Source organism: Penaeus chinensis, chromosome 18 (assembly GCF_019202785.1).
Source record: "Penaeus chinensis breed Huanghai No. 1 chromosome 18, ASM1920278v2, whole genome shotgun sequence".
Classification (NCBI taxonomy): domain Eukaryota; kingdom Metazoa; phylum Arthropoda; class Malacostraca; order Decapoda; family Penaeidae; genus Penaeus; species Penaeus chinensis.
In genome coordinates, this window is record NC_061836.1 from 15,045,100 (window position 1) to 15,057,599 (window position 12,500).

The 12,500-nt window shown below is 35.8% G+C and overlaps 3 protein-coding genes across 3 annotated transcripts in view; 1 reads left to right on the forward strand and 2 right to left on the reverse strand.

The window, feature by feature from the left end:
• Positions 1-3,270: 3,270 nt before the first annotated feature.
• Positions 3,271-4,784, reverse strand: LOC125034541 (serine--tRNA synthetase-like protein Slimp). Its single transcript, XM_047626416.1, has one exon. The coding sequence runs from the start codon at positions 4,781-4,783 to the stop codon at positions 3,329-3,331; it is 1,455 nt and encodes a 484-aa protein (XP_047482372.1). The 5' UTR covers position 4,784; the 3' UTR covers positions 3,271-3,328.
• A 221-nt stretch (positions 4,785-5,005) lies between these two features.
• On the reverse strand, positions 5,006-7,551 carry LOC125034543. Its single transcript, XM_047626417.1, has 4 exons — positions 7,485-7,551; positions 6,079-6,172; positions 5,770-5,879; positions 5,006-5,225 (listed from the first exon to the last, which is right to left on the reverse strand). Exons 2-4 carry the CDS (start codon positions 6,165-6,167, stop codon positions 5,014-5,016), a joined length of 411 nt encoding a protein of 136 aa, XP_047482373.1. The 5' UTR covers positions 6,168-6,172; positions 7,485-7,551; the 3' UTR covers positions 5,006-5,013.
• Positions 7,485-12,500, forward strand: part of LOC125034612 — an 8,221-nt gene continuing 3,205 nt past the window's right edge. The window contains exons 1-4 of the mRNA XM_047626512.1: positions 7,485-7,492; positions 7,812-7,993; positions 9,881-10,044; positions 11,091-12,500. The exon at positions 11,091-12,500 is cut by the window's right edge and continues 3,205 nt beyond it. Of these exons, the coding sequence (XP_047482468.1) occupies positions 7,485-7,492; positions 7,812-7,993; positions 9,881-10,044; positions 11,091-11,189 (453 nt within the window). The 3' untranslated portion in view covers positions 11,190-12,500. The remainder of the gene's footprint in view (positions 7,493-7,811; positions 7,994-9,880; positions 10,045-11,090) is intronic.

The window sequence follows — 12,500 nt, forward strand, 5'->3', positions numbered from 1 at the left end:
TGACCTCGCAGTCACTTAATCAAACACATGTTCCCATCCACTCATTTCTCACAAAGCCTTCAGTATTTGTGAGGATACGGCCCTGGCATTTAGCTTAGATCTCTCCGAAATTGCTTTTGAGGAAATTGTCTGTCTGGAAACCTCAATATCGGGAGTTTCCCATGGCACGGTGTTTCCACTTTGCCAGTAACACCTACAGACAAACCGCATGATTTACCTTTACTCTTCCTGTGTATACTGTATTCGGAGAGGAGGTAACTGGTCTTACTTACAAGCATTTACTACTGAACGAAGACTCGTACCCTGTAGTAACATCACTATAACAAAGAGGGACACGCCTGCTTAAGTAATGATAAGATATTCTACACAACGGGAGCCACAGAGATAGTGAGAGAATTATGAATATAAATGGCCACCCTGTGACCTCACATTTACCTAACATCTCTTAACAGACCGCAACTCCTTAGGGCAATACATTCACTATTATTGGCATCGTGAGGACTTCTACCTTGCACATATAATACGTAAGGAAAGAACAAAAGAAAAAAATAACACCGTTTAAGACGTGCCCTAAGAAATGGAGCTTACTGTACAACAGAGACTGGTTAAATAACTATATTCTGAGAAGCGATCAAAACGCCCATCATGAATTTGTGAAGTCATTCCTTCCAGTGAAAAGGATAATACTGTTTGATTTATAGTAAGAGTTTATAACTTTAAAGTTTATGTTTGCGGTTTCAGTATAAACTGTTGACATAAACTTGAATAAACTTGAACTTATATATTTATATGTATAATAAATATATGTGCGTGAATGTGTGTGTGTGTGTGTGTGTGTGTGTGTGTGTGTGTGTGTGTGTGTGTGTGTGTGTGTGTGTGTGTGTGTGTGTGTGTGTGTGTGTGTGTGTGTGTGTGTGTGTGTGTGTGTGTGTGTGTGTGTGTGTGTGTGTGTGTGTGTGTGTGTGTGTGTGTGTGTGTGTGTGTGTATGTGTAATATATATATATATATATATATATATATATATATATATATACATACACACACACATATATATAACCTAACGACATCTGCAATACGACTGTGTTGTCTCTTTACAAGTATTAATTAGTCACATCTGTGCTGAAGTGGGTACTGGGACCACTAACTTAATCTTTGTTAACTTTTCCAAAATGGAAGTAGATTATTTGCGCAATCTTTTATCCTGTCACAGCAATGATTTCAATCCGCATAAACACTATGCAAGAATCTGAATTAAATCACACCACACGGAAACAGTGCCTTATTACACCATGCCTTGCTCATTCATAATTAATTACTAAAGTTATTCAGAATCTGTCTCGTCCTGATGCTAGGGAGGAGGAGCTGTCAGATATCGTCCAGATATCAGATCCGTAGTAGGGTACATTTCTTTCTTTATGGTTTGCCAAGTTCTAGCTTCGCCCGGGCCTTCTAAATATGGCCCGGCCTGTGTCAGCTTTTTACGGCTGTCTCATTGAGTTGTCTGACCCTCGATGCTTTTAGTTTAAGCCCTCTTTTATACATATCAAGAGAAGGTTCCGGAGATCTGATCTCTGCGGTGGGAACTCAACTATTAATTGCCAGTGAGCTGAAGCTATCGGTAGTTATATAATGCCTGTAAATGGTTTAGTCTTCTCGCATCTGCAATGTTTTTTTTTTGTTTTTTTTTTTTGTTTTTTTTTGACACGGCACGCCTAGATGCCCTAGATGAAGAGTTTTAGAATGCAGATGTGAAGTAGGTCTAATTTAAGCAATCGTTTGATTTACATCAGTGAGCCTAGTCTTGTCAGAAAACTTCCTTGGTCAACTCATGACGATCGTTATCCGTTTAGAGGTAAACTAACTTTGGTTACTTGGGAAATGGCTGCAGTTCTCACAAAAAAAGAAGGGCAGGAGCCTTCCCAAAATCTCTAAATATACTGAATCATACTTAATCTTTCAACCGTTCTTTGTAGTTTTCTAAATCGTCATTTCATTTCGACCTGTGTTGCGTGGGGGATAAATAACCGTCTCAACTCTTAATCATAGCTTAGTTTGAAACGTTAGTACATACTTAGTACGTTGAGTGTCCAGAAGTATTATAACAGAATGAGCTTGGGCAAGAGCTATGCAATTATCAAGTCAATTCGCGCATCGGGTTTATTCGTGGATCAAGTTATCCTCCATTCGAAGGCTGAACAGTTCCACTCACCTGCGTGCTCTAAAAACGATTCTGGCAGACTTGGTATGGAATAACTCTAACCATTGTCAGAGACCGAACATGGAGGTGATCAAAGCTGCGGGAGCATGGTCTAGCGCAAGGTCTAGAAGGTCTCGCATGAGATTGCGTCATTTTATTGATGCCAGATCAGCGTTTGCCTCGGCTGTCTTGGATTAGACCTTGGTCTAGCTGTTCGAAAACTGATGTACGGAACACCGTCCGCCACGGGATAAAAGTTTTTAATGCAAACACTGCAACAAGGCGAGAGGAAATTTTACACAAGGGTAGATTTTGGTAGATTCCAAGATATATCCTCACCAACATCCTTCCTCTTAATTACGATCTCCCTTATAAGGGCTGTTGAGAGCTCCGGGGCAACTCAGGGATTTGGACCCCTTACGTTACTCTTTTTAAGGATCCATGCTTCAGTTACGTTATCCTTTTTTGTCAGTTTATAAATTCCTATAATCAGCACACGAAATGATGAAAGAAATCTAAAATAACCACATATCACACACTGAACAAGTCCATGAACATATACTGTATATCAAATTATTGAAAAGTAGAAAATCAAGGTAACTGCAGTTTGGTCTATGATAGCATTTATTACAAAGATATAAAAACGTAGCTTGGAGTAATAAGGCAACCATTAGCTCGTCCTCAGGTTCCTTTAGAAAAGGCTGTTAACCAGAGGCATGTTTGGAAACAGTATCAGGGCAGTGGTAAAAATTGCTCTCCATCTTAATGTTTAATGTTTTAAACAAATAAATGAACTTGACATCAAAGATCATATTGTACTATTGCTCTCCATCTTGTGTTTGTAGATCTATTGGTTGAGTATATGGCAAGAATACCGAGATTAATATCTATGCATTAATCTGAGACAGAAGAGAGGGCTACTTAAAATTAAGGTATAAGTAAAGATTTTTACAATTTTAGTTAAGGTAATCAAGAGAATTGGAAAGAAGTATATTTAAACTTTATGTAAACCTCAAAAGAAAGGTTAGCATTATTGTTTCTAAATTAGTGTTTTTATAAAAACAGCACATTCACATATTCATAACATTTATTTATGAAACTATGTACAAAACAACTATTTCTACAAATAATTACAATTCATCTACACAAGTAGTTATACATGTTGGGATCTGGTAACATCCATCTTCTTTCTGACCATTTTCCATTATAAGAGCCAATAATCGAGACATATGACATACCTTAACATGGATCATTGATAGAAAATTAGCTGATGAAGTACCAGTCTTATGGAGAGACCATAGTCTTCTACTTATGAAATCCCCGTACAGAGAAATGCGACTTACTTCGTGATAATCTTCTGTATGTGGAGAAAACATTTCCAGACCTATGGCAGCACTTTCTTGTGGCTCAAGTCTTTGGGCTGAATACTGTGTCAGTCTAAAATGAAGATTAAGTCTGGAGTAGCTCTGCACAAGAGCCATGAGCACTTCATTCAACAACAGTTCTTCATCAATTGCCTGAGAATGGTACAGCAAAAAGGCATCAACAACTGTAGACTGTCCAGCATGTAAAAGGCCTGGATTATGAAGAACTCTGGGTGGAGCATAATGCCTACCAACAGTGATTAGTTTCTGAGGTAAGCATTCTGGATTGCTAATAACCTGTTTTGTAAAGTATGCAGCAAATGCTTGCAAAGATCCACCTCCAACAAGGTACTGTAAATTACTATCTGTATCACTTTCATGAGAACCCAATGCAAACACTCTCTCATCAATATTCACCCCACAGCCTTCTACAATAACTGCCTTTGCAAAATCTGGATTTGAATGAATTAAATATCCATGCTTTTTAAAGTTTGTCAAGAAGTAATCATTACATGCTAATTCAAGAACTGCCAATCTCCCTTTTAAATAATAAGCTGTAGGTGAGACATTAATAAATTCCAATTCTTGATTAATCCTTCCCAGTTCTATGTGGCTCCTGGCTTGGAAATCATATTTTGGTTTCTCAAAAAGCTTAAAAAGTTCTTTGTCATATTCACCTGTTGACTTGTGCAGCGCATTAGGCAATTGCAAAGCACCAATAACAGCCTTTTCTTCCAGGTCCCAAATCTCTTGGGTGATGCTCTTCAACTGCTCCCGCATCTCTTTGCCTTGCCTTTTAAGCTCTTGCATTTCTTTTATATTTTTATCCTTCATCTTTGCACACTCTTTCATCAGCTTTGCTACTGAAGTTCTCTCTTTCTCTAGCTTCTCCTTCTCTGATTCCTTTTCCTTCAACTCTGTCCACATCCTCGATAATTCTCTGACATCTGTGTCAAATCCCCGGAGCTTGACATTAGCTTCCAGCCTGCCTATGTCTTGGAAACATTTTGTAAAATCCAGATAAGGTGACAGAACTGAAAAAGTTGTTGTTGCTTTGTTCCCAGACACATACAATGCTGAGGTACTTTGCTTCTTAACAGAAGCCTCTTTTGCATGTGAGGAAAAGCTTGCAGCTTTATTACAAAATGGTACAGCAACATTTCTAAGTGTGTGTGTTATATGTTTTAGATTATTTATATTTATTATAATTTGAACAGCCATTTTCTAGTTGCAATAAAATATTTTGAAAGAGTTCACTTGTTACTCAAAGTTGAAGTCAATCAAGCTTCACCAAAAAATAAAGAAAGAAAAAATATTTTTCAAAATGAATAATTCATGAAGTCCTCTTTCACCATCTGTTAAAAATCTGTTAATCAATTTCATGCAATAAACTAAACTTTTTAAGAAATCTGGAAAGAAATATAGCACAGTTTAATCACAGATCAGCTTCATCACGGACGTAGCTCTTCTTCAAATGTAAATTCGTCAGACTGCTCCTCATCACTTTTAAATTCTTTGCTGTCCTCGTGTTTCTCTGCTAAAGCCTTGTTTTCTTCTGCTTTTCGGAATTCTTCATCCAAATCAAAACGTCCAACAGGAGTTATTCCCTCAATACGATACATCACAACATTCTCCTTCTTCAACAGTTTTGCAAACTCTCGAGCTAAAAAAAAACGAAAGGCAAAATTAATACAATAAAATCAACAATGCAGCTTAATTTGTCAGCACTACAAATTAATAAAGTCATTATAACCAAAGATATGACTATATCCCAATTCTTTCTTTGTTTATTATATATGCAAAATCTTCAAATACTACATAAGATCTAAGGAAAAAAATAAAAGTAGTTTGCTCTAGGATAAAAATAGTAGGCTAATAGAAATTATATGCATATTTCTTGCTCCATAAAAAACATAATTAGATCTCACTGTATTTTGGTGGACAATCAGTTTTCCTATATATGTGTAATGCAGATGTTAAACAAGTTAGCTCTTTATAAACTTGTGTAACTCTTGAAGAGAAAATATATAAACAATAAGAAATAAGATGAATTTCTAAATGAAAAATTAGCATTTTCTAATATAGAGGCTCTACCAAAGTATACAGCATAAGGTAACACCTTCCAACTCGGTTCAATATTATTAGCTAACTTGCAAATCTGTGTAGTTATACATATATATATATAACCAAATGGCAGCTTAGCATACCTTGAGACAAGTCACTCTCTGTTTTCTTAATGCGTCCTGTATAAGCCAAATAACCAACTAATCCGAATAAGTTCCATGCTATAAATGCATACCCATATGAAAGTTTCCTCCTGAAAATGAAGAAATTCAAAGATTTATCATAAAGTATACATAAAACATACATAGATTATACAATTTTAGCATTGAAGTGTATGAATATTCTTATAAATTAATCAATGATAAATAATAACTATCATTAACTTTATACTTCTCAAGAAATATATTAATTATGTAACATTGACTCACAAAACAACAAAAGAGAGTTCATACCTCATAGACAAGGCACGCCCTTCAGGAATCTGATTTGTATGCCGGCGAACTATACGCCTAATGAACTTTGGCATGGGAAAGCGGATCATCACATCTGTCAATCAAAATAATTAAAATACAAAATCATATGAATTACAAGAAAGGATGTTTCACTGAAAGTATGTTCCTAAAAGCAGTGTGCTCCATTATTCCTAGGAATAAGGGTACACACTATTCCTATGGGTCTCTTTCAGCTGAGCTGAGCTGAGATAAATTAATCAATGATAAATAATAACTATCATTAACTTTATACTTATTATATTAATTATGTAACATTGACTCACAAAACAACAAAAGAGAGTGCTCGAGCTGAGCTGTGCTCGAGCTGAGCTGTGCTGTGTGCTGCTGTAAGAAAAATTAATTTTGGATGGTAGCTTCTATCTTTCCAAGTCGCTGATCAACTAGAAAAGAACTAAAATTTCAGTTCTTTACTTCCATATTGTAAAAGCTAAACGTACATACAAAGAAAATAATCATTAATTTTTCTTTCATGGCATGATCCTTCCAATTGCAGGAAAAGGAATGAATGAGAATGATTATCTCTTACACTGTGAGGATATCCAAACTCCTTTATATTTTTTCTACATTTTTCACACTGAATAATTTCTGCCTTTTTTCTTGAAAAGCTGGCAGATGTAACAATAAGTCACTGATCTAAGGATCTGAGATGATGTTATCCTTGTTGAGTTGCTAGAATTCATAACAAGTGCCAAGTAAAACTCATTTTAGGTTGGAATCAGAAAAAAATCAAATCAATTGCAGGTCTGGATGAAGCAGCCTTCAAGGCAGAGAAATGCATGATGATCGTACATTAGGCAGGGGTCAAATTGTCTCTTGGTCCAGTCTCTGGCATTATGGATTCCTTGGTATTATTGGGTCTTAAAGAATTCCTTACTATATATCACATTATGATGACATACACATATCAGATGGGTAAAATGGATTTATGAAATTCTTAAGGGATCATACCAATACTGAAACATTCCAATATGATAAGTAAAAATTTAGGTAAATATGATGTATAAACAACTGAGACAATGAAAATCAAAATGATAAATTTCCCATTCCGAGTCGGCTATCGGACCATAAAAATTGATTTCTCAAGTTCTGAAATTGGCCTTGACTGTTTTGATTGGCTCTCGGTAATGTAATCCCTTATAAAAACTGCAAGATACCTCTCTGTTAATAGAGACTGAAAGTTAAACACATACTGAAAACTGTAAGAATGCTACGTAAAAAGTTAACAAATCAGACCATGAAAATTACAACAATGATGTAGCGATTTCCTCATCAGATTGTCTTTGAATAAGTTCAAAGAAATGTAACATATCTATTTCATTAATATGTTCCCTTCAACTATTACGCACATGAGGTTGTAAGGTAAATTGCAGGACAACATTTGCCGGTCGCCAGCCACCTTGTTTACTATGGGATAAACACCTAAACGTTTTTAACATCTGGTAAGCATGAGAAACAGACTGAATTGTGAGAATAAAAGTGATTATCCTCTAAAATAGATATTTTATTAATGACTGAATATTATTTTTTTCTTTGCTTAGAGTCTGGTTTAGTTGTATGCCCAGTAAAAAATACTAATAACCTTTTAAAACGGATGAAGTTGAATTTTTCATTCATATTATGATATACAATAAAGAAATAACCATACCAATATAAAAAGATTTTTGTTTCTTAAGAAGCAAAATCACGAATATTTTTGAGTCCGGAATCCTCAGAAAAACATGTCGAGAGCCCCAGCGCCAGCACGAGCTATTCGCAATAACCTTCATGATGGACGTGTGGAATAAGAGACAAATACCCAGGCCTCCAGAATGTACTTTAAAGTATTCAGCGGAAGAGATAAGGGAGAAGAATTTCGGTAAATGAGTTTCCTAATAGCTTTACTAACGTACCACCCAAATGGAAGGTTTACTTGAGTTAGTAACTTCGACCAAGTTTGCAATAATTTCCACTGTTGATTCTTCCAGACACTTGATTGGAATAATTACCCAATAATTTTCCAGAACAGGATGGCATCAAGTGATTGCCCCAGACCGGAAACAGTGGCACGCATGGAATACTTTACAAACTGAACGACCCAAAAGATTTATCAGTTAAATAACCATACCAGGTTGTGCCATCAGTGACAACCCATTTTAATAGTGTAGAAACGATGTATAGATAATGTGTCATCTGTCACAAACATTACATAATGCAAAAGAAATGAACCACACATTTTTAGACAAACTGAACCTTTAACTGTACAAGTTACAACTTTTGAAAATAACTTGCAAACACATGGAAGAAGGATCTCAGTCTGGTGATTGCCAGACATCCATGTTTCACTCGCAAGCAATATTTGCCATCAGAAAGCTTAAAGTGGTTACTCAATTGATGGTAAATTGCCAAGGAAATCTGCAAACTTTGTCTTCAATATTAGTGGTTCCCAAAATAGTAATTTATGTACATAATGACTGCACTAAGAAAGGGAACATCTAAGATAACTTTATAAAGAGAGGGGTTGGAAGCTACTTTTGCTGATGTAGGAAATAATTCTGTGCAAGCAAAGAATAATGTTGTAGATGAATCCCCTTGGGGATCAGGGGAAATATGGCGATCCTATGTGGTGTGCAGTTTCCTAATATCTATATCAACTTACCATAATTAACCACCCAAGTGGAATGGAAGGGATGCTACTTCTCCATTTATGCACCTTAGTGACCAAGGGAAAGCACATCTCCACCAATGCATTTTCTAATGACTGAGGTCAGGAATTGAGTCACTGTCAAGTTGGTCAAGTAAGACAAGCTTCTTAAGAATCCATGTGACTTTATTTTGTGGATAACTTCTCTGGCTATGTTTATACTCTTCATTACTTCGCATGCTATGCTCAGTGCTTTCTTTTCACATTTTTGGGGGATGTGCGCAATAACACATGGGGTTTAAAAAAAAGGACGGACTTGTCTATAAACATTGAGTATGAAGAGTTGGGTCTTTGAGATGTGAGGGAAACTAGAAAATGTACTCAAGGGAGAGTCAAGTCAAGTCAAGTAAATATTTGAAAATTTCTTTTTCCAGGAGACTTTGACAGATCTGTGGTTGGTATTAGTTACTGTTGCCTTGCAAGTCCATACCCCAGTAACGATTTTACAATACTATACTTTATTCCATCTCAGTAACCTCAAAATTGTACAACAAATAACAATGGTACAAGGTTTGTCTCACCAGATAGAGCAGATGAGAATGACTCATTTGAAGTACCTTTAGGCCAATTTGTAAAGAATAATCAGTTTTGTTCAGTAAAGCAAAGTTAATAATTTATAGTTCAAAAGAACAACATTGCTTTAGTTGGAGAAGTTGGCCAAGTTATGTCAGCCTTTCTTTAGTTAGGTGATATTCTTTGAAGATAGCCATTTTGGAAGACTAGGCCTACCTTCACTTTGAGATGGACTTTAGGCAGAAATGTTATGACTTCTCAACCTTTATAAAGATATATAAAAAAAAGTGTCTTGCAAAGGAAAGTATTGTTTGTTACAATTCTATACACAAAATTTATATTTTATCAGTTAATAAGAATCATAGCTTTTAGATTTTTTTTTTTTTTTTTTTTTTTTTTTCCCCTCTCCTCTCCTCCTATTCATCTTACTAAAACAAGGGTGGTGGTAGTCACCACAATATATATACTTTTCATTGTAAGGTACTTTTATAATATTCTTCATTTGTCATTCATATCTTCAGGTCTTCTAATTGCATTTTTGAATTACAGATGTCTGTCTTCAAGCCCTGTTAGAAGCCATTCTTTGTGGTCATGCAGCCCTCAACCATTACGAGGTGGTTGGGTGTTGGAAGCGTGAGGCTGCAATCCTCTCCACTACACTGTGCCAGGAAATAAGACATCGTAAAGACAAATATTTCAGAGTCTTGAAAAAGGTAATTATTTTGTTTTAAGTTTAGGAGATATATGAAAAAGGCAGTATGTGTGAGTGTGTGCTTGAGATTTTTTTTTTTCTTTTTCTTTTTCTTTTTTTCTTTTTCTTTTTCTTTTTCTTTTTCTTTTTCTTTTTCTTTTTCTTTTTCTTTTTCTTTTTCTTTTTCTTTTTCTTTTTCTTTTTCTTTTTCTTTTTCTTTTTCTTTTTCTTTTTCTTTTTCTCTTTTTCTCTTTCTCTCTTTCTCTTTCTCTTTCTCTTTCCCTTTCCCTTTCCCTTTCCCTTTCCCTTTCCCTTTCCCTTTCCCTTTCCCTTTCCCTTTCCCTTTCCCTTTCCCTTTCCCTTTCCCTTTCCCTTTCCCTTTCCCTTTCCCTTTCCCTTTTCCTTTTCCTTTTCCTTATCCTTATCCTTATCCTTATCCTTTTCCTTTTCCTTTTCCTTTTCCTTTTCCTTTTTTTTTTTTTTTTTTTTCCATTTTTCCCTCCTTTTTGATTGAAATTGATAGTTACATTCTAGGCCATACACGTGCTAAACCCAATCAAAGCAGTAACAGGGATTGTAAGCTTGTAGGCAAATCCCTGATTCAAACTGCACTGTCAGCCCTTGAAATAGTGCAGTTTTATTAACAGTTGTTATTACTTTATATTCAGCTAATAATAACTTATTTTCAGACAGTTCTTTTCTCTAAGAAAGCCAAGTTAGTGTCAGCATGTGTAAAGATAATGAATATCAAAATATTTCAGAAGTTGGTAGTTAACCTGGATTACCATTCATTCAAAAGTTAAGGGTTGGTTGGTTTGAAAACAATTACATGTGGCCTAGGATGTGAAGATTAGATGTAAGTATTACTCTCTTGATGTCGTTGCATCTAGGAAAAAAGCTCTGCAATGGCAATACTGTGAACAACCACCAGAAGTCCCCTTTATATTTTAGGAATATTAATGACATATTTAAAGTGGCCAGGTATGACCTTTATAGTTGTGAACAAAATTGCAGATTCTGTATTTAGAAGCATAAAGATAAATCTAATGGTGATTTATTCCCTTTTAGGTAAATAAAACTGCCCAAAGATGGGATGAACTGAAGATTGATGAATATTTATCAGTTCTACAGTCCTTGACACCAAAGGTTCCAGATTGGAACAAGTAAGCTTATTTTGAAAATGTTTTACCTAGTGTAATATTTTAGTTGTTATTATTATTACTATTAATTAATTGATTGTTTGATTTCTTTTCTTTTCTCCACCCCCCCCCCCCTAGTCATTCAAAATATGTACAATTTCTAACAGAATTTGCCAAAACATGCACTCCTCAGCACTCATTGTCAGGCTCATGACCAGGCTCCTGAGGCCTTATCCCTGGCATTGGGACCTGGGCTGATTAAATATTTAAAGACTAGTGAAATCAAAACAGACTCCAAAGTCTCAAAAAATTAGATAATATTTTTATAAGTTATATATTTATTGTATAAAAATGCTAACCCCAATGATCCAGATGACATGACCATCATGTCATGATAACATTTGCCTTGAAGAATGGATGATATGAAGATGCCATCATGGAAACATTTGGCTGTGGCCTGGGGTGACCTGAACTTGCTGTCATGAGCATTTCGGTTGAATGCTGGGGTGACGGGAATGACCTGCCATGAGTGCACAAAGTTCTTGGAGGGTGTTTAGTCTCATTTGACATTTAGGAAGGGGCTTTTGCATTGTTCCCATCAATAAACAAATGTGGAATGTACTATCCACGAGCCTTGACTGGAAGGACACCATTTCCATGCTCAGAAACCTGTTCCTGTCCACCGTGACCAGAAGTACAGATTGTAGTACAGAAAATTAGATATGGGGAAAAAAAAAAAATTACTCAAGTGGCAAAATGTTATTTATTGTTATTATTGCATTAAGTTATGGACTACCTAGAGAGATGATATGGAGTCTGTGCAAGGAAAACAGTCTACAAATATAGACATTGGAAAATGGCAGAAAAGCTAAAAAATGAAAATAACATGCCAAAGGGGAGGCATGGAGTCTTGTCAACACATACAAGTGTTTGCATGTACCAGGCCTACAAGCCACACATCCGCTCAAGTAAGCCTAATGCCCATATTTTGGGTGGCAGTGAAGCATCTGGATCCAGTGGGTTGGTTATGCCCCTAGATATAATGCTACATAAGTAGAGAGGTGAGGACAAGAGTTTTATAGCACATCTGAATTCGCATGTGAAAAAATGTTTATCAGAGGTAAAAGGTTGGCCACCCCAATGTTATGAAACAGATCTCATAAAAAAAAATGTATATATATATAATTTGAGATATATATTGTATAATCCCAATCCTATGCCCCTGTTATCATGGGGGGAGGGGGGGCTGCGTAGGAGACAAGGACTTGGTTTTAATGTCAGCCCTTGGGTCAACCAATTTTGCATGGCCTTTTCATCTCTCTCTTTCCTTTTCCCTCTC

What these genes read in the sequence shown, in the direction of transcription:
- LOC125034541 (XM_047626416.1), bottom strand. Translation starts at nt 4,783, where the DNA reads ATGGCTGTTCAAATTATAATAAATATAAATAATCTAAAACATATAACA.
- LOC125034543 (XM_047626417.1), bottom strand. Translation starts at nt 6,167, where the DNA reads ATGATCCGCTTTCCCATGCCAAAGTTCATTAGGCGTATAGTTCGCCGG. An exon ending in GGGCGTGCCTTGTCTATGAG is followed by an intron (nt 5,880 to 6,078) that starts GTATGAACTCTC and finishes CTTCATTTTCAG; the next exon opens with GAGGAAACTTTCATATGGGT. An exon ending in AGAGAGTGACTTGTCTCAAG is followed by an intron (nt 5,226 to 5,769) that starts GTATGCTAAGCT and finishes GTTTTTTTTTAG; the next exon opens with CTCGAGAGTTTGCAAAACTG.